Here is a 21296-nt window from a genome sequence, read left to right as displayed (position 1 = left end):
ATAAGATTATTATTTTATATAGTATATTATATAAATATTTATATAAATTATTATATAAATATATCTGTGTAAAATCCTGACATTAAAAGACCATTGTTTGAATGCTGTCATTATGTCGACTCCGGAGTTATCGACATCCGGCCAACGTTCGCGCCACAACTCGCGAGATAATCTGGCGGACGTCATTCGCACGTGCGAAATCTGCTTGATTAGGCTTAATTACCACAACGTAACGCCGTTCCCATCGCGCGCGGATTCGAAAGTCATCGCACGCTCGCTCCCGTGCGGGACGCGCGAGGATGGTCCCTTCATTCGTAACGCCGTGATTAATGGCGTACTAATCTCGCGATGAGCCTCGTGTAATTAGCGGCCGATTGTTTACTCCGTTCTTACGGAATTCGCATGGGAAAATATTCGCTGGTCTTAGGGTGGTGGCGCGGATAATAAAATGGGTCATTCTCCGTTCTCTCTCCGCGCGAGTGAAAACGCGAGATAGAATCGCTCGGATAGAATCACTTTCTTACGTCGAGATCGCGAGTCTGATCGCGCGAGCGATGAGCGGAGAGAAAGATGAAAATCATAATCACGAGTGGACTTTACGCGTTAGTGTGGGCTTTTCAGTGAAATCCGCAAATTACAAGCGGACGCTCCACTTTTCCTTAAGCGTCGTTATTTCGTCGATTACTTTCTTACGATCGAGTAACACGATCGAGAAGGCCTCCGCCTCTCGACCGGGATCGATCTTCGAGTTCTCGACGGCATCTGGTCGCGAGTTTCTTCGCCGCGCCATTAAAGGTTTTATTCTTCTAGCTTGTTTCTTAGAGTTCTTCTTCTCTAGGAGACTTTGAAAGATAAAAAACTTAAGGCTTTTTTTTTTTTATAAGCATATATTGCGTATGATAGTAAATTACATATTATTATTTATAATTATATAATTGTTTTAATGATTTATCTATTTGTATTAGCTGTAAAGACATAATTGACTTTCAATTAAGTATATTATATAAACATTCAGGCGACAGATATAATTGTAATCTGCTTGATTCTACAACTTTACTACTAAAATTTTTAATTTTATTTAAGACACACTTTTTTTAGATATAAACTTATAAATATTCTTCTCTTTAGATCATATATTGTATTTATTTATTTAAAAGACTTTATTGCATAATGATGGACTCCTAACACAATTCTAATACATTATTATTACCATAAGTGACTTTGACACTCGCTCGTGCTTTATGCGTTGCACCCGCGCGCGGGTGCATTAATTTCATTCGCTCTAAGTGGACCGATTTAAGCGGGGATAAATTTATCACCGCTTAATTATGCGCTCGTAACCGCCCAACGGCTGATAATAGCGACAGTAAATCTAGCGACAATTAGCCAGCCGCGACGTTAAGCAGCGCGCCTCTCTGGATAAAAGATAATGACGCGGTTCTCATCCCGTTTCCTCGCAAGCGCAATTAGACAGCAGCTACTGGGAGAGTCGCGAACATCTCAGGAAGTAACAGTATTAGTTTTTGCAAGGCCGTCTCGTTTGCCGGTTGCCCTCTAGGGGCACCAAAGGCCGCACCGTTCGCTATAGCGTGTCTCAAAGGCGGTCAATCACGGATTCGTTTCATTTTAAATTAAACCAAGGGTGCCGAAACGTATAGCGATAAGCACAATGATATATCAAGAGAAATTTTATCTCGTCAAAACAATAATAATTAAATAATAAATTAAATAATAATTAAAATGACGCTTAAGCATTTAAGTGATGACCTTTAAACTTTTCTGTTCCACAATTTCCATCCAATGGTTTTAAAATTCCTTGCGACGCGTATGCATTTCTGCATTGCATTTCAATAAATCGCGACGCGATTCAGCATACGTTTGCACGAAAAATGACGATGAAATTCGTGAGATTGAGTCCTCTTTTTTTTTTTTTTTATTATCCGCGAAATTATTGAGAAACGCAGCTCGATGCAGCCGAATCGAGACGTATAATCTTGTTAAAACATTGTTCTGATTTTTCAAAACAGCAAAGTTGAGCAAAGGCTATCGATTTGCCACCATAAATAAGTTTCGCGATAAGCAGACTTAAAAAATATTATTAAGCGCCACCAGGCACCATTAGTGCCTCGAGAAAAGTTAGCGGGTTATCGATAACCGAAAGATCGCGAAAAATTCGTGTCAAAGGTTGACGGCAATCAATATAAGCGTTAAAAATATTTGTGAAAAATCACGTCGAGACTGATAGAGAGCGATGGGCGCCGTGACTTTTTTTTTTCGTAAATTCAATCGTGCCTTATCGTGTCTCGTTGCTCTGAGACGACAAAAAAAAAGAAGATATATATCGAGTACGTGTCAAATGATCGAAATTTAAAATGCACTTTAGCAGATACGTTTCTTGAAACTTACCCTCTGACGTGCTTTTGTCAAAATAAGTCAAAATTATCTCAGGTTTTGTCTGTGTTTATGTGTAAATGTAGACAATACACTCGTGATACAAGATAAACAATGTTTGACTTTGGAGAATATTGTTGTGTCGTTTCTGCAGGATATCGGTTGTAGCACATTATTTTCACACAGTTTTATCTAAAATATATGAATTTTTATCAGAACACGCAGTAACGTCCCGCGCCTATCTTAAAAAGATGCTACTATTTATCTCTTTTGGAACGAGATGGTATTTTGAAAATGATATAGCCGTTTATATACGCTTGTGTGCGGAGAATATCTGTTATATAATTTGTATACAATAGCATGTACGTATGTCGCGATTATATGACAATCATAAATTTGAGGATTAAATTTATGTTACATCTAAATTAAAGCGTAAGATGCATCTTACGAGAATTTCCGTGTGAGGAAATCACATTTATCAATTAACACATGTATAGCTACATAGTACATTATCATGTGATGAGAACCAGGATTTGCATTAAAACCACACGCAAACAGATATATTTGAAAATACAAGCGTATATATCAACGTTTCCCTTTTCAGAAGAGGAGAATAATTTTCACACAAATCTTGTTTCTCCGTCATTAACAATACTACAATCGATTTATACGTACTTTTCTATTATGCCTGACGCGATACATAATTGTCCGGAAGCAGAAAATTTTCCGACTTTGGTACATTCTGCACACGTAATGTACAATAGCACATTTTACGTTTGGTGTGGGAATATTAGACGCTGGTTTCTTTTCGCTTGTTACCCGGGCATTGTACTCACAACATATCGCTGGCGTAAGCGTTGTGGGATGACGCGCTTATATTTAAAGGCAGATATAGAGCGAAAAGAACAAGAAAGCGTTGTTGCGTGTTAAAACTGACTGAGAATTTTAATGAACACAAATATATCGAAAATGTTAATGAGTCTGAAGTAGGTCAAACACGTTTTTATTCGCAAAATATAGATTAAACATAGGATGTATGTGTCATATGTCGAAACATTGACGAAAGCATGAAAATTTCGTAGACTGTTCTACTATTTCTTCTGAATATTTGTGTAAAACCTGAGCACAATTCTCTTAACGGTTTGGAAATTATTTAAATTTAAAGTTACTATTCTTATGAAAAATCGCGTATTGTAGCACTTATTGACAAATTTGACAAGGAAAAAACATTGCCAGCGAAACAAAAATGTTCACATATATTAAGAAAACTTTAATAAATATTTGTGCAAAACTTGATTTAGATCCACTTACTCGTTTAAAAGTTATTTACTAAAATTTGTAGAAAGGTATTATCTATCTCTCTTTCTCTTTCTGCAAATTACTCGTTTTTTTTGTTTCTTGCAGTTGATTTCAGGAGGTATTCACGATCAAAAGTTTTTGTCATAAATTAGGAAAAATATTAATTAAAACTATTTTCTTTTATAAAGAGGTCAAAAACCATATTATTTTGTGATACTTTAATTCTTTTTATAATCCGGATATATTCATTTGATTTTTCAAACAATATAAACGTAAGAAATATGTTTTTTTTTTTTTTTTTTTTTTTTATTTTGACAGTTTTTTGCTACTATTGTAAAGCCAAAACATCCTTAAGAAATATAAGATTTTTGCGAAACAATGATGTCGTTAGTCTTCTGGCTGTTAAAATTGAAAGAGAAGAATGGACAATAGATAAAAAGATGACATGAGACACGAAGAAGAGTGCGCGTTTGATTTTTTTTTTTTTTTTATTTCAAGCGAAAATTCTTTACGACGGAAAATTAAAGCTGTTACAATGATTGATCATATAGGTCACGACCCACAAGACTTTTTTTTATAGCATTGAACCGAAAAAACGTCACAGGAACTCGGGAGAAAGTGAGACCGGGGGCTCATTTTCTAATTGACCGCATCCGCCGGAAAAATAGTTCCTCGTCAAACTTATAGTCATTCAGTGGCGACTAGTATGGTCCATAGACTCTCGGCTAATGATACGCGAAGAAATCCTCGCGATCTTAATGCGCTTATCCACGTCATCCTTTCTATGCAAATCGAATATTCACTCGCGTTCGCGCGCGTGCGCGCGCGCTATCGAACGGATCTTTTTGCGTTCCGCTCGCCGCGGATCGCGCTCAAGATTTCCTTTTATTTTGCGAATGAAAGTCTCCGCTATGAAAGAATGTTTCTAATAATAATCTCACGCGACTCTCTCCCGATATATTCGCGTTTATCCTTTTAAGAAATTAAATCTCTACGCGAAGCGGAATTCATCGCATTCTAAAACATATTCAGAAACGCACTCAAACTTTATAAATAGCAAATTTTTCCAATAATCTTATCTTTTCACGTAATTAAAAAGAAACATGCATTAGCATACTATATTTAATGTCTACTACATTGAATTTTAATTTCAAGCGTACTTTCACAGCGGTTTAATTTAAAGCATAACGTATAGTGTTGCAAAATTAACGAATTATGAAACAATAGAGAGAGCGGCTAAATCTTTGTTAATTTGGCTGTACAATAGTAGCAAAAAACTGTCAAAATTAACAAAGAAAATATATTTCTTACATTTCATTTTAATGATTTGCAAATGGGCCGGCGATTTAAGTAATGTCAAAGTCGCATCGACGAGACGGCACACTTACAGCCTTTTGCGTGTTGCAACTTCCTAATTACTTGAACGCGAATTTTTTTGTAATCTTTGAAATTGCTTGAATTAACTTTGTAGTATAACTTACGTTGCATTCAGATCGAGTGTTGTACGCTGATTGAATTGCAATTTTTCTCTTAAACCGAACGGATCGCATTTCCTTAATTATCTATATTGAGTACCAATGAGCTCTGGAATTTCTCTTGGTAATTTAATATTGTTACACTCCCGGAAGCACGTGTAACCTTAAGCTTGCCTGACGAATCGAGGATATAACAGTTCGATTAAGAAAATGAAACCTAATAACAGCTTCGACGTTTAAATCGTAACAGAAGGTTTTCAACTTCTTTTTCTTCTCTTTTCTCTCTCCCTTTTTCCTTCACTCGTTAATTAAGAGGTCTTTCTAGTTTGACGCTCTGAAAAAAAAGGCGATCTTTGGGAATTTTTTTAAAGAAAAGTATAAAACATATTAATTTCAAACTTTCCACGTTTATTAAGTATCATTTCAAGTATATTCTGAAATTTTTTCAAACAAAAATATTTGTTTGTTTCGGAGTTATGGTAGTCCAACCAGGATGTCTCAAAAAAAAAATGGCGGATATGATTCCAGCCGTTATAGTTATCTGAAATAAAAAAAACCAAAAAGATTCTTAATCTGCATGAGTGTGGTTATCATGTGAACTAGAATTAAATCGATATTTGCAAAATTCAAATCTTGCGACTTACAAAACTAAACAATTTTTTGGTGAAAAATGAAATTTTTTTTTTGAGACGCTGCAATTTTTTTATTTTTCAATATTTCTTTTTTATTCTAGTTCACGCGATAGCCACACTCATACAGATTAAGAATTTTTTTGGTTTTTTTATTTCATATGACTACAACGGCTGCAATCATGTCCGCCATGAACAACAATTTTCTTTTAGGCAGCCTGGTTGGATTATCATAACTCCGAAACAAACAAATATTTTTATTTAAAAAAATTTTAGGATATACTTGAAATGTTACTTAATAATCCTGAAAAGTTTGAAATTAATATGTTTTATACTTTTCTTTAAAAAATTTCCCAAAAATCGCCTTTTTTCAGAGCGTCAAACTAGGAAGACCCCTTAGGGAATAATATTTTGTACGTATAAATTTTTCACATATAATCATGTATTATCGTACATTTCACGGTTGATTATATTCATTAGAAAAGAGAAGAGTCTAACGTCAAAACAGTCTGCTTGTAAATCTTTTTATATACCTTTGATTTAATTATGCGCAGCACTCAATTTTCACACATCATCGTTTATCATTCGACTATTTTTCATGCTTCAAGTAATAGTCGAAGTGTCATTAAGCGGGATATATCGCTATCCTTGAATGCAGTGCGTCTTGTAATATCACGTGCAGCTGTGCACGCATGTGCTTCGTGTTAACAACGCGCGTAGTTATTAGCATACATTTTTGCGGCGCATCTTTTAATCGAACGCTGAATAGATTGTCTCGAATGATTATTATTATTTGTGATGTGAAACACAGATATACACGCATACAAATTACAGTATGCGCGATCCTATTTTAATATCCGCGTGTGTTTAGAAATTCCGTTTGTAAAAGTGCAAAACCGCCGTGCGTTTTTCATCTCGTATAAATATTAAAGCAGTTGAGTAATAAAACGTGTGTATAGGTCCACTACGTCTTACCTTGCAAGCCAACGATGCTTAATTAATCCTGATAACATTCTGAATGAGCGATATACGGCTCGTAAAAGAACCGCATATAATTCAGTTATGATTATTTTGTAACGTTTGACATATGTTGAAGCGAAATGAGATAACTACGAATATTTTTCGCGCGTCTCTTTATTAATATCTTGTAAATTATTCTTCTTTTTTGCTCACAAAACGCATTTGCATATTTAATTTTTTACTTCTAAAAAGCAAAATTTTTTTTGTCGTCACTCAATAACATATTAAAAAATAATCTCGACGTATACGTGTTTGAACAATAGTTAGGATCGCGTTGTCGTAATGTCGGTTGCCCAACAGTGCCGCTTGTGTTAAAACGTTGGCCGCCAGGGTCCTTTATGCAGCCACGATTTTTCTTTGTGTTTCCAGAGAGTAGCGTCGGATAGAAGATCCTTTCATTCGTACGTCAAGACACGATCGCTTCGCGTTCACGTTTCTGACACGTGGAATTTCGATTCTCGATTCGGCCATCGTGAACGTCATCCCGTTACATATGTGAAAGGCCCTCTCTATCTATGTTGCCTGATTGCACGTCTAGTGTCATGCATATATGGGATGTATGTACACGCGTGACACGTGCAGATCGTAATATCGTTGGCGAATAACTTCTCGTGTGGCAAATAACCGCTAAATGTCGAGCTCTTCCGGGTGTAACGAGCGCTATATCGGGATACGAAAAACGGAATTTTTTTTTTTTTTTGCCGATAAAGAGTTTATTCACGTTTAATGGACGAGCAGAAAAACAGAATCCGCTTACGTCGTTTATAACGCGATCATTGCTATTAATAGCTAATTACGTGTCGAGGAAACGCGCGGTTGTCGATTATTGCCGATTGAAGCAAGTTCTGTGATACCTTGAAGAGTTTGTGGTACAAAAAAAACCGACACTTTCCATCCTCCTTATCGCGAAATGGATCGCGGATAATCCACTTGGCGGATGCAGGCGTTTCTCGCATGCGATCCTGCCTTCGCGAAGTTGCTATCGCGCCTATGCGCGGTCGTGCATGACCCGACGAAGGTTCTACTTTCTTCGATAGCCTCTCTAGAATCGGCCCCGTCTTGTGCGAACGTACGCGGGTAACACGCGCGTCATACGTTCTGCCTGGACTTGTGTATTTAATAATAAAGCCGAGTTCTCGCTTTCGTATAATAAATTATAAGGCAACTTTTACTATTGTGAGCTAAATCTCTTAACGATGCATCTCTCTTTTCGTTATGAAAACTTTGCGAGCAACTTTCACGATTCCCATAAGGGAATCCCAATCGCTTAACGAAAAAAACTCAACGACCGTGTCAATTAGACGGATAATCCGCAATCTGTAATTATATAACATTATTAAAAGAAGTATAGATGCGAAAAGATAGTTATCTATGCGAGATACAGATAAAAGAGAGGAAAGAACGCAACCGTGTATTATCTATCCTATGTATTATTAGAGGCAGACATGTGTGTAACGCAAACGCGCACGTTTATCCGTTTTATAATGAAAATTATATGTACGAGCCGATGTTTCTATCATCATTGAATACATACCATATATTTGACTCTTTTCCGTTCTAAATAAGCGAGGGCATGAAAATTTATTTATTACAATATCACGCAATTAAATTAAAAAATTATCTTCCTAATTTTTTTTTTTTTTAATTCGTTTTTAGTCGAGCGCATTAATTTAACATTTACACACACAGTGAATTAAAAGTATATCTATCACAATTATCTTTAAAAAATGTACCAATTTCTATAAAACTTGCTCTTCTTGTGTCGCACCGATCGGTTTAATTTTATAATTGCGACACAGTCTCTGTGTGTGGTATGGATGCGCTTTTAATTATCAAGGACTCGTATGATTATCTGCAGGAATTTATAATTGGCGAAATGCCAGTTTAATCGCTTCGTGTAATCACTATTGTCCGCCGCGAATCGTAATCGCGACGCGCTCGGCAAACACGCGAGGAGAGTAGGAACGAGGGCGGACAGTTTGATGTATCGCACGACGGAGAAAGAGAGCGGCACAGATCTTGCACGGCGCTCTCGACCTCTTTGCGCCTACGTGGGAGGAATAGAGGAAGTCGTGCATTAAATCCGAACCTCTCCACCTTTCAGCGCTTAAACGCCTCTCAAATGACACGGCCATCGTCGCTCACTTGGGGCGCACAAAAAAGCGATTGCGCCCATTTCCGAATTAAACCCCTGACGCGCGCCGCACCGATCTCTTCCTCGGAAGCTTCAAGTTTCCTCCTCTTCCAAGACGTTTAATATCGTCGATCTATAAATTCCTTATCCTTGAATATACGTTGACACACACTCAAAAAAGTGGTATTGCAACTACAGCAAAAATTTTCTGGGTGCGCAAAATTAACTGAGGTACATAAATGATTAGCAAATACTGTGATATCGCATATGTTTCGCATTTAATCAATCTAAGTGACAGAGACAGAATTTATATCTGAACTGTTTGTGAAAATTAGAAAGAATGTTTTTCTGTGGCGCCTATCCATGTTAAGGCCAATCATACTTGTCATAAAGTTTGGCTGTGGTACACAGAAAAAATTAGCGGCAAGAAACAAATGAATATATAATCCTCACATATAACATATTTGTATAATGCGCCCAATCTATCTAGCTCTTTTAAACAATTTCTCTCAATTTTTCAATGCTGCAGTTATAATTGGCAGTTATATTTCTCACAAAGATCGTTCTAGCTGTAGTATCGAAACTCATATTTATCCAATGCAGTGATTAACATTTGGCAATGGGACCTAAATTTTCTAGAAGATATTATTAGAATATTGCTGCTATAAATTCTATATGTAACAGACAATATTCTAACAGATACAAAAAATAGCGATAAATTTTTGTTGTGACACCTACAAATCTACCTATATCAGCAAGACATTTCTTTGAGTGCACCATACGTAAACGCCATATATACGACGTCAATCCTGCGTCGACTTGTTCCATCATTCGCTGACATTCAGCTTTCGCAATAAAGTATATCTTGATAAGGCACTCCTTTATTTATTTGTTAAGATATTATTGCAGCGCGTGAATATTAATCGATCTTCGTGAATATTTCTTCTTTTTATATTTGGATTCTTACAACCAGTCAAATTTTTGTATGGCCGTATGCAAATTATAAGCTCAAGTTAACACAATCGTTGGTTTTCACGAAACGGTCGGATAAAAATATTATATAACACAAAATTGGAAGGGAGGGGGGGATGTATAGAATAAGAAATTAATAATAAAAAAATTATTAATTCTTGTTTATATTTAATTCGACCTAAATTTTATTCATGCTAAAGTAGCTGTGTACTGCCAGCTTAACGGACGTATCTAAGAACCCCTCAACGAACTCTTGGACTTTCTCGCTCGCGCGTATCGAGCGGAAAGATTCCAGTCTCGGCCGCTCACTCGTGATTGCGCTCATTGCCGAATTAACTGCGAACGTCAGACGTTCCCGTTCGCACGAGTGGAAAAATTCTGAGGCTCTTCATGCTCGAGTTAGTGCAACGGTAGATGACATCAAAATTCCGACTAAAAACGATAGAAGTCGCATTCCTTTCCTCTCTCTCTTTCTTTTTTTTTTTTTTTTTTTTTTTTTTTTTTTTTTTTGAACGAGAACCATATAATTAATCCTGTCGGTTAATCTCGCGATATAAATATTCCTGCGTTTCGTCGTGTGTTACATAATCAAATTCGCGACTGCGCGCGAAAAGACATCCAAATATTTCGGCAACTGACAATTTTTGGTGTCGCCTCCAAGATAAATTTGATATTCCTCACGTTGGCATTAATTTGCTTAACTAAACAAACGTCGATTAACACGATTCACTATCACTTTCAAAATTACGATCTCTGGCCTACTATAGCGTGTCTTTTTCTTCAAGTTTTAACTCTGAATTATCTTTGGAGAAATCTTGAAATCTCAAAGTAAAATTATAAAGGGGTTTGGACTAACGGGACAATTCACGATATCATCGATGCTATATAAATGATATTGTATAAATCAGATTGTTGCGAACAATCATTAGAATAACAGATACTTTACATCATCGTTTTTTGTTATGCGAGCGTTGCGGAATAAATATAGATACGGGATCGCTTTAAAGTTAGAATATGCGTGACGAGACGTGCTACGCAATGCGTCGATCGTGCTCAATCTGACGTTTCTATCTACACATATGTGATCCAATTGGACGCTTAATGTATCAAGGTATGAAGTAGTGTCATGCGCGAGATGATGAAACGCGAAAGGATTTAGCCTTCGTCCTCAAGGCTGACCGCTGGTACACCGCGAACAATCGTCCGCGATTTGAGTCGATTCACACGTGATTCGAGGTTTCTTCGAGAAACAGTAAAACTCTTAACGGGATCTTCCATTTAATCTGAAATTATCATAACAATCTGTATTTTTAAAGAAAGAAGAGAAAAGAATGAGACACTCGAAAACACCAATTGGACACTCCAAACTTGATGCGTAGCATGTATATGTGTTAACGCGTGCGTGTAATTATGCGACCTGCTTCTCTATGTGAATATGCATAGACTTTATAGACTTTATCGAAAAACTCATTGTCAGTCGCATTCCTCGGATAGGAATGATAAAGAGAACTGGATCTAGCGCGCGGATTAAATAGAGGGGGAGGGAGGAGTGACCGAGAGACGTCGAACAAAGATTTCGCGGCTGCAATCGTTTCCAATGAAGGAGCAAGGAGAGGACAGAATGCACGCCCTCGTTGCATTCTCCTCCAGGGCCGCGTCAATACAGAGCTGCAATTCATAGCATTGATGGCAATTGATTGTCCAGTATAATAGAGCGGATTTAAAATAATTGTAGCTTTGTATATGCCTGAAATTTGAACTCTGAATAAAGTTAAATGGATTTAGATAAAACCTTCAGTTATAAAATTAATGATCTGTATTGTGTAACTATAAGATATACAATCTATTTATAGAATTGATATTTACAAACTATATTATATAAGCTCATCTCGAACTATAATTCGACGGAGTGCTATCCTTTTCTGAAATATAACAAGAACGCCTTTTGATAGCGAGCTCTCGTTGACCGCGCTAACATACATAGCTGTTGCATCGCACGTTGCATCGCGCAAGAGGTTTTAATGCGGCGGCTAGAAAGTGATTATCGGGACACGGAGATATAAAAGCGAGGGAGGCGACTGGCGCGGCGAGATCGTGGAAATAGGAAGAGAGAACGGCAACCTGGATAGTGTCCAAAACTCGTGTTCCACCTCGTAAAATGTCGAGGGAAAGGAAAAACCATAGAGACTAGACTTTTTTTTTTTTGTTATCAGCGACACACTTAAATTTTTCTGAGCAATCTATCTATAAGTTTTTTAGAGTATTTGTTCTACACGGAAAAAAAATGCTGTTGCTTCAATTAAAGTCTACGTCACGGGCTGCCAACAAACATATGTAGTTCATTCAATGATATTTTTATTGGACCAAATATATCTGGATTATCTGGATATCTGGAACTATCCAGATATTTGGTCCAATAAAAATATCATTGAATGATGTATGTTTGTTGGCAACTTGTGACGTAGACTTTAATTGAAGCAATAGCATTTTTTTTCCTGTATATCTACACAGAAAAATACATACTATATACAAGTAAATATTACTTGTTTCAAGTATTTCATAAGTTTATATATCCGCAAATCTATCATAAGTTTATCATAAGCATCAAATTTATTCAAAATATATTCTGAATCCTAATAAATTTAATATTTCAATCAAGAATATTAAATTATATAATTGAAAGAAATACATTAAATTTTTCTGATCTAATAAATTTTCTTACATTAAATTAACCATATCTGACTTTTCTTCGATAAAATTTTATAATATTCTTCAAAAGAAAATATTTACTTTTTTTGAGTATATGATAATGAGTATTTCTAAAATTTGTGATAAGTCTATTTTAAGACTATTATTAAGAAAATATTCTTTGTTAAAGATAACTGTTACTTAAAAGAAGTAAAGTAAACTGAGTAATCATTTTACTTAGCAATAGAATAATATTTTTCTGTGTAATGTTAATCGCAAATTTATAGTTAAAATTTGTATTACATATTGCGCCACATTTGCGCAATGGAAAATTAATTTTTTGATATGCTAAAATCGAGAGACGGGCATTTGTTGCAGGAGTCTAAAAAGTCGGTGGTAGCCAAAAACCGACAGAATGAGAAACTCGACGTTACTGAAATGGGCGCAGAATTCGGCGAACAATAAAAATCAGCCGAATAAAAATGGAGGTGAGTAAAAACGGACTCGCTAAAGTGCGAATAGTATAAGCAAATATCGATTTGCCGCTGTCATGGCGAAAATTGTAAACCATTGTGACTTGCTTGTTCGCAGGAACGAATAGGAACTGGATACACCCACCGGACGCGCTCCAAAAAGGTCACATCGCCTACCTAGTCAAGGTATTGTGCTGTTTCCATAATACCATAAAAATTTCTTCATGTTGAAATAAATTCATGTTGAAGCGAGGAGGTGTAATTTATATTCTGAATTTTTTATGCATCCAAATATATTTATTACTGTGATTTTTAAACTATGATATTTACAGTAACTTGAACTTTATACGATAATTCGTATTAAAAAATCCAAAATTGCAAATGACTTAAATATAATTATATAGAGCATGGAATAAAATTCCTATTTTTTTATTAATAATTTTTCCCAAGATTGCATTTTTCGATGGAATGCGAAAATTCTTGATTAATGTAATGTTAGCGTGTGCACGTTGGGCAAGGTTGTGGCACGCGATTGTGAAACCGTGGGATAAACAACGATAAAGTGACAAGTCTCATCCTGGCATCGTTTGCCGATATCTAGAAACCGACTGGAATGAAAGGTCGAGGTCATTGCGACGCATGTCGTCGATCTTTGTGGCTACTTTTCCCGCATTTATCTCCGGTAGTTATGATTGAGTCGAAACTTTCCAAGAGGGATATCTCCATTACGCATTCGTAGAATTTGTCGACGCGCATACGTCTAATTATCTTACACTGTTAACGAACGTAATTAAGCTAAGTCGATTACTTCGTCGGGTGAAACGCGTGAATTCGTATGCACTGCGTGAGAAAAACCGGAGAAATAACTGGCAACTATTAAGTAATAATCGGTGGAACAGTAAAATAAGAATAAAAATATAATTTTTTGAGAATAGAATCATTCGATCTTTCATTCCTTTATTCTTTTTAGAAATAAAAAAATATTTGTAGTTTTTTAAAATTGTATTTATATTTAGCGTACTTGTAATAGGCTTGTAAATTATTCTATTTTTCTATAAGAAATGTAACTTAATCAAAAAGCAACGCTGTATAAAATGTAAGAATTTGCGATAAATTAATTCATTCTCAAAAAATTGTGTCTTGTATTGGCAAAAAGAACTGCAAGTATGGAAACAAAAGTTACAAACGTATCATATGAAATTGCTCAAATTGAACTTAATGATGGGAGGAGTTGAATATGTCATCAAAAAACTACACTGATGTAAGACGAACGTGTGCGATTTACACTTTCTAGCCGGTTACGAATTTCATTATTCGTGGAGAATGACTTGCACAGAGATGGAAAAAAAGAACACTCTCCATGATCTACGTCGAACTATTCTACACTCGAGACGCGTTCATTCATTTCGTGTCACCCGGAAAAGTTGCGCAACGCGTAACCGTGCACCCGTCTACCTTTCGTTTCGAATTGTTACCGGCACGTATATAAGTTTCACCATGAATGTGAATACCAAGCGTATCGCGGATGAATTGTTCGAGACGCTGGGATCGAGTCGACGTGTCGCGCGAGTTCGTTGAACTTCGAAACTTTGCGAGCGGCCAGATTTCACTATCTCACGAACGAAACGACGTATGTCGTCAGCAATAAACGCGAAATAATGGAATTTTATTCGGATTTGCCTTTTTCGTTGGATTCGATTTCCGCATTTCAAATCAGCGCGTTTCTTTTCGGGAGATATTCCGCCGAAGAGAAAGAGTTTCTCCACGTGACGTAAAAAATATTTCATACTTTAATCGAATGCAACATCAATTTAATTGCTTACTATATTAGGATTATTATAAAAATCATAAATATTTTTGTATCTTTTTTAAAATTTTTAATAACAATTTTTGAAATTCCACATTTATGGACTTTAATGAGTAAATGAGTTCGAATGTATTCTTTTATGCTATATTTCGTTTGCAATTGTTACGATAAATTGTTACGCAAAATCTTTATCTTGTTTTATGAAAATTAAAAATGAGACGCAATCGTATGGTACACGCAATTAAAATCATGCGTCAAAATCAATTTTGTGTACTGTGCAATTACGCATTAAATCTGATCAGATTTGCGTAAGCAAACGAGACACGATTTCGTCATCCAGGAAAATGTATATTTGATTGAGAATATAAAAATATCCAAAGATCATTAAAGTACGCAGTAAGTGTCATTATAGAGTGATAATATCACGCAATTTATATATATTGCATTTATCGCGTTGTATTCATGTATCGGATTAAAGTGCAGAAATATTTTATCGAGGGATGCCGTTAGATGTGCACCGTATTCTCAAATGTTATTGCGAAACATTTCCGCTTCTTTTCGTTTGCTCCACTTTGCGAAATTGCGATGATCGCAAGCAGTTTTATTAATTACTGATTAGCATGCATATTGAATGTGTATACTTAAAGACTAACTTCCTGTTGATGCGTATCTAATTTTTCTACTTGTTTTTTTTTTACACATGTCAATCAAATTTATATATATGTATATATGTGTACATATCAATATTTTCTTTTTTATTGGTATTCCCAGTAGTTTGTACGATACAATTTTTCGTCTGATAAATAAAATTTTGATATTGATTTTTTGATATGGATGCTCAATTTTGATTTTATGTATTCTGACTTGTATTTATAAGAGAGGAGTTAAATAACTTTTCTCTCGGAAATATTGCCTTGATGAAAGATGTTGCGCATTGCTACTTTACTAGATATATCTATATATATATATGCAAAAGATTTATGACGATTATAATGCAAAAATATGCAAGCCGCGGAAAGAATGCGCTAAAAAACATCGTTAATAAAGAGGTATATTCATGTCAAGTTCCAAGCATATATTTTTCTTAGAAACGTTACACGCGACGTTTCTCACGCTGTGTCGTCTCGCATTTATTGTTTATTTTCTGCATATTGCGGGAAAAATTCCCGTCTGACTTTATTTTTCATCATCTTTTTATGATTTAATATTTTAGTATTTGGGCAGCACAGAGGTAGATCAACCTAAGGGCATCGATGTCGTCAAGGAGGCGATTTGCAAGCTAAAATTTAATCAGCAACTCAAGAAGAGCGAAGGCACAAAAACGCCAAAGGTCGAGCTTACCATAAGCATCGACGGCGTAGCGATACAGGAACCAAAAACAAAATTGACGACCAAGGTTCGTGGACATAAAAATAATTTTTTTTCCTAGAATTCCTTTTCTTGCTCACTTTTCATGGATCGATTACTTTGCCGTGATTTGATCGAAGATTATTTTTACAGCGAATTATGCATCAATACCCGTTACATAGAATTTCGTATTGCGCCGACGACAAAGGAGAGAAGAAATTTTTCAGTTTCATTGCGAAGGAGGAGGATGCAGAGAGGCATACGTGCTTCGTTTTTGTCAGCGATAAATTAGCCGAGGAAATCACACTCACCATCGGTCAAGCCTTTGATTTGGCTTACAGGCGGTTCCTGGAAACGTCTGGTAAAGATCTGGAGGCGCAACGACGCTGCATGGTACTACAGCAAAAAATAAAACGACTTGAACATGAAAACAATGTTTATCGGCAACGGCTGCAAGATATCGCAGCTATTAAAGGCTCGGTTAGTGTGCAAATATAAATATAAAGAATATTTAATAAAATATTTTTATAACGTATAAATAGATTTAATGTTGATTAAATGTGTGTGTATGTGCAATGCCTGAATATCGCTAATACCGTTTTAGGCGGATGTGTCAACCTATCTATCACAGCATAATCTACCCGACATTCTTCACGTACCTGGAGCTCCGACGGACTCGCCGCAAGTCAATGGCACGATTAGCAAAACATTGCTAAATACGAGCAGCGACAGTAACGGAAATACATCTAATGGACCCCAGCAACCGCCGCCAGTTCCGCCGAGAAGTTTCGAAAAAAGTTTCGACGATGATTTCATGGGGTATGTATATTCAACACTACAAATTTCATTAATCTCTTTCTTTGATTTTACATTTTTTTTGTTTTATAGAAATGAGCCAGTGCCAACGCCGTCGGTTGGTACGAAGTTGGAAGGGCTTCTGATGGACGAATTTGAGGAAGATTTCAATCCAAGGGCTTACGAGACCGCTGCCAATGGCCTTGCCAATCATATGTCAAATAATAATCCGCTTCTTAATGGTCAAGTATCTTCCGGATCAAACTTCTTCTCGCAATCTAATGGCACAACCAGTCCTCCGCCTCTATGTAAGTATTTAATTTATGAAAACGAATATATCTTTCGTTATGTTATCAGTGCAAAAATATTATATTTTATCTCCAGTGGCGCCACCACCAAAGACGAAAGATTCGAGACGTCAAAACGGAGTCAAAGAAGATTTGTTCGGTAGCATTCCTTTCAATCCCACGCCGACCCTAAATATGAAGAATGAATTTAAGGATCCATTCGAAATGGGAGAATTCGGAGCTTCGACTATGACGTCAAATCCTAGCCAGCAAGAATTGGAGAATGCTATTGGTCTGCTAGATAAGAGGCTACTGGAGATGAAGGTGAAACATACAATTTCATTCAATTCTTAAATTTTCAGAGTTTTTGCTGTAGACAGATTGTAAAGCTTGTAATGTAAAATCTTTAGGACGGTTTTAGTAGAGGGCTGTGTATTGGAACTGACGATTTTTCTTTGGAGAGCTTGGACCCGCTGCGAAATTAAACTCATCGAGCAAATTGGAAGCTAGAAGCGCTCGAACAAGAACTTCATTAGTACTCTCGGATGTAGAGTACGAAAGGATAAAATAATTAGAAATTATGTCCGTGTAAAACCAAAATTAGTCAATTATTACTATTACTTTGCTCGTATATTTATGATCATGCTCGATATTTATGGTACATGTATGAAATAATTGTATAAGGCGTGTATCCTTCTACGCTCGTTGGTATAATCTGTACTATTTTGTTCGCTTTAGAATTGGGGTCCAATTTTAATAACGCACTAGGAACGCGTTATCGTTGTTAATATGAGTCAGTGAGACCAGATCTCAAGTTGACCGCTAGAATGGAACGAGATATTATTCTAATCGAGGTCACGTAATTTTAGACGAGAATTTGTTTTACACGCGCGGCGTGTGCATACCCACATATATATGCATATATACACTAAAATAGATCTTATCGCGAATCTCTCATATCGACGATGGTATGCTTGCGTCTTTTATATTTTTTAATGAGAATTAAAAAGAAGAACTAATGAATATTGTAACCCTGCAGCCACCAAGTCGGATAATGGTGAAGGCCGAGTAATTTCTTAAATTCTAAGAGATTAATTAAGAGAAATTCGCAATATATATTTTATACTCGGCTTAGTTTATAAATTAGTCTTTTCATGTCATTTAATCATCGGTTGAAAATTGAGTTAGTAGACGACAAAAATGGAGCACTAACTATCCATAGTGTTAGAGATCACACTAATAATATGAACGCATTGCTTTTATAGTCCATCAATTGAATTCGTACACTCCACATATCCTCTTTCTTTGGTCTGTTGTACTTTTATTCTCTACACCTTTCTTTTAAAGACAACATAATCGGAAAGAAAGATTTAACTCTAAGAGCATGAGAGATTCTAGTTGTATATTTTACAGTAATCTCTATGTATCATGATAATAACTAAACCGACCAATGTAACATGGAGTGTTAAACGAGTTCACGCTACAACAAAGCGGATTAATAATTATGTACATACGGAATTCTATATCTCTTATTATTGTTGCTATATTGTTTAAGAATCGTAGTTAAGAATATAACATATGATTATTACAACTGAAACATTGAATATTTGAAGTGTCTTCCTTATAATCGGTATATTAAATTTCAGAATAATCTGAAAAAAAATTATGCAGCTATTGTCATGACATTATCCTTTTGTTTTTACAACTAAAATATCACTTATAAACAATTGTCTCATTTCTAATTTTTAAAAATTGGTTTAAATCAATATTCATGAAACTCCATTATATATTATTATATCCTTTAAAATTATAAATAATGGCGTTTGCGAGACCAATCTTCCTTTTTGTCTGTCATTTTAATCAGTAATGTCATATATTATATTGAGATGCGGATAAGAAAATATACAAGATGAAATAAATAATTATATAAAACATGAATCAAATATATAAAAATATATTCATAAAGAAAACTTTAGGGAAGAGACGATATGCTACAATCTTCAAGAATTATATGGTTACTCGCTTACTGAAGAATATGTAAATTTTTCAGGAGAATTACAGGATGAGGTGCAAATTTAAGAAATATCTTATATTAAACAATAAATATAAACGATATATTATGTTTGTTATATAGATAAAATCAGTAGTAGAATTGCCCTTACAAGATACTCTGAAAACTGATGTAAAATGTTATACAAAACCCTAAAATAGCAGATCATTAAAGAAAATATTGTTTACTTGCAAAACTAATGAAGAAATATTTATAATAAGTATTTGGATATTATGTCCAATTATTTGATTGCATATAACAAATAAGCTTGATAATTGATACATATATTTTTATCATATCGAACAATCTTTTTGGACTAAAATTGTAGCGAAAATCTAACCTAATTCGCAGATAAACACAAAAAGTCTAAAATAGAGGTCTTGTGGATATCCGAAGATTTTATCTATCATATATCGCTTAAATGTCTCGCATCACAATTTTTATATTGCTTAAACAAGTCGAAGTACGATTTCAGAGGCGTTACGGCGCTTTTGAACTTGGCGCGCTTTATCGCGGGCGACGAAACGTCACGTGATTCGGCGGTCGCGCTGCAGGCGGCGCCAGCGGCGTGAACGTGGCGCGACGCGCGCCGCGTCAGTATTCCGCGAGCTCTCATCGTGTTTTGTTCGTTTCTTGCTTCGCCCGGTCTCCATCTCGAGTCACCAGGGTGGGAGGGAATCACCGCCGCCTGTAGACGCGAGAGCCGACGTGAAACGCCACAGAGACAAAAGTGCCTTCTTCCTTCCTCGCCGCGAACCAAGATCCCTCTCAGGATGGCGGACGACAACCACGAGAACGGCACCGGTAACGGCGACGTGCCCGAGATCGAGCTGATCATCAAGGTGAGTGTGCCACGCGCGGTCGTGATAGACGGATAACGGGATGGAGGAGGTGGAGGAGGGAGAGGGGGGGGGGCTGAAGACGCAGAAAAAAAAAAAGGAGGCAATCGTCCCGTGCGCGCTATGGGCGTGGAGCCGTACCGAGTCCTGCTCCTCGTTGCCGCTCCTGCAGGAAATCTAAAGAGAGACAGGGAGTCTCGGCCTCTTACTTTCTCAGCAGGATGCCGCGACCGTGAAAATCGACCGTTCCGCGGATGGCCGGCGCGGAAATAATTCGCGGTGACCGTTGACCGTTTTCCCCGTCCGATACGTCCCTCTGACGTATCGACTTTTGTTTCCATTTCGTCTCGCGTTCGGTTCGCGATCAATGCCGTCCATCCCGCGTGGAGAACTTTCGTTCCTTTATTGTACCGAACGCCGACGCGTAATTACGAGAAAATGGGAATTATTCGCGAACGAACGGACGCGGTGCACGCGGACAGTACGTGTGTATGTCGCTGGTTGCTCGCCTTTTCGCGAGCGAATCTCGGCCGATATATACGCGAGTAAGATTCACTTTAGCGGCCGACATGTGTCACGAATCTCGTATCTAACGTTACATCAGGGGGTCGGGACCGGTTTACAGTGGCTCAATTCAATTTCTGACGCCGCTAACCGTTGCCGCGAGTAAGAGTAGACATCATTTTCGCGTGTGTCTACGATAAAGACGGAGTCTGAATTCGTCGAGATTACACCGGCCATTATGACGGATCTTGAATAAATAGAGCTCACTATCTCTGGTACGAAATACGGACCTTCACGCGACATATATGACATTCTAAAAACCAGAACATTTGCAGTAGAACCACGCGAGTGTCTCGGAGAGCACAGAGCGTCATACGTTACACATTTCTTTACGCATGGAATCATCGAGGGCGCCGAGCCGTTCTCGCGCGCCGCTTCTTACCACTACTGTACATGTACTCTCTTTCTCCCTCTGTCGATCGTTTGTGTATTCAGCGGGCATTACACGCGGCAGATGGGACACGACGAAAAGACGGCCCGCCGTCATTCGCGTCCCTCGCGACGACGGGAAAAGCGACCGGGGGGG

At 36.8% G+C, this 21296-nt stretch overlaps 2 protein-coding genes across 3 annotated transcripts in view; both read left to right on the top strand.

Annotated features, from left to right (window-relative positions):
- The window catches only part of LOC115239923 (PTB domain-containing engulfment adapter protein 1-like), a 34452-nt gene extending 15011 nt beyond the window's left edge, over nt 1-19441 (top strand). For both annotated transcript variants that reach the window (XM_029814789.1, XM_029814792.1), the window contains exons 2-9: nt 12987-13096; nt 13200-13267; nt 16102-16284; nt 16389-16715; nt 16840-17054; nt 17124-17338; nt 17415-17641; nt 17728-19441. In XM_029814789.1, the coding sequence (XP_029670649.1) occupies nt 13024-13096; nt 13200-13267; nt 16102-16284; nt 16389-16715; nt 16840-17054; nt 17124-17338; nt 17415-17641; nt 17728-17802 (1383 nt within the window). In that variant the 5' untranslated portion in view covers nt 12987-13023 and the 3' untranslated portion in view covers nt 17803-19441. The remainder of the gene's footprint in view (nt 1-12986; nt 13097-13199; nt 13268-16101; nt 16285-16388; nt 16716-16839; nt 17055-17123; nt 17339-17414; nt 17642-17727) is intronic.
- A 515-nt stretch (nt 19442-19956) lies between these two features.
- LOC115239924 (chloride intracellular channel exc-4) overlaps nt 19957-21296 on the top strand; it is an 11933-nt gene continuing 10593 nt past the window's right edge. Inside the window, exon 1 of the mRNA XM_029814793.1 lies at nt 19957-20209. Coding sequence (XP_029670653.1) covers nt 20141-20209 — 69 coding nt within the window. The 5' untranslated portion in view covers nt 19957-20140. The remainder of the gene's footprint in view (nt 20210-21296) is intronic.

This window comes from Formica exsecta, unplaced genomic scaffold, assembly GCF_003651465.1.
Source record: "Formica exsecta isolate Colony F162 unplaced genomic scaffold, ASM365146v1 scaffold4, whole genome shotgun sequence".
Taxonomy (NCBI): Eukaryota; Metazoa; Arthropoda; class Insecta; order Hymenoptera; family Formicidae; genus Formica; species Formica exsecta.
The sequence above is the reverse complement of the archived record's forward strand: the minus strand, read 5'-3'. Positions and strand labels throughout refer to the sequence as shown.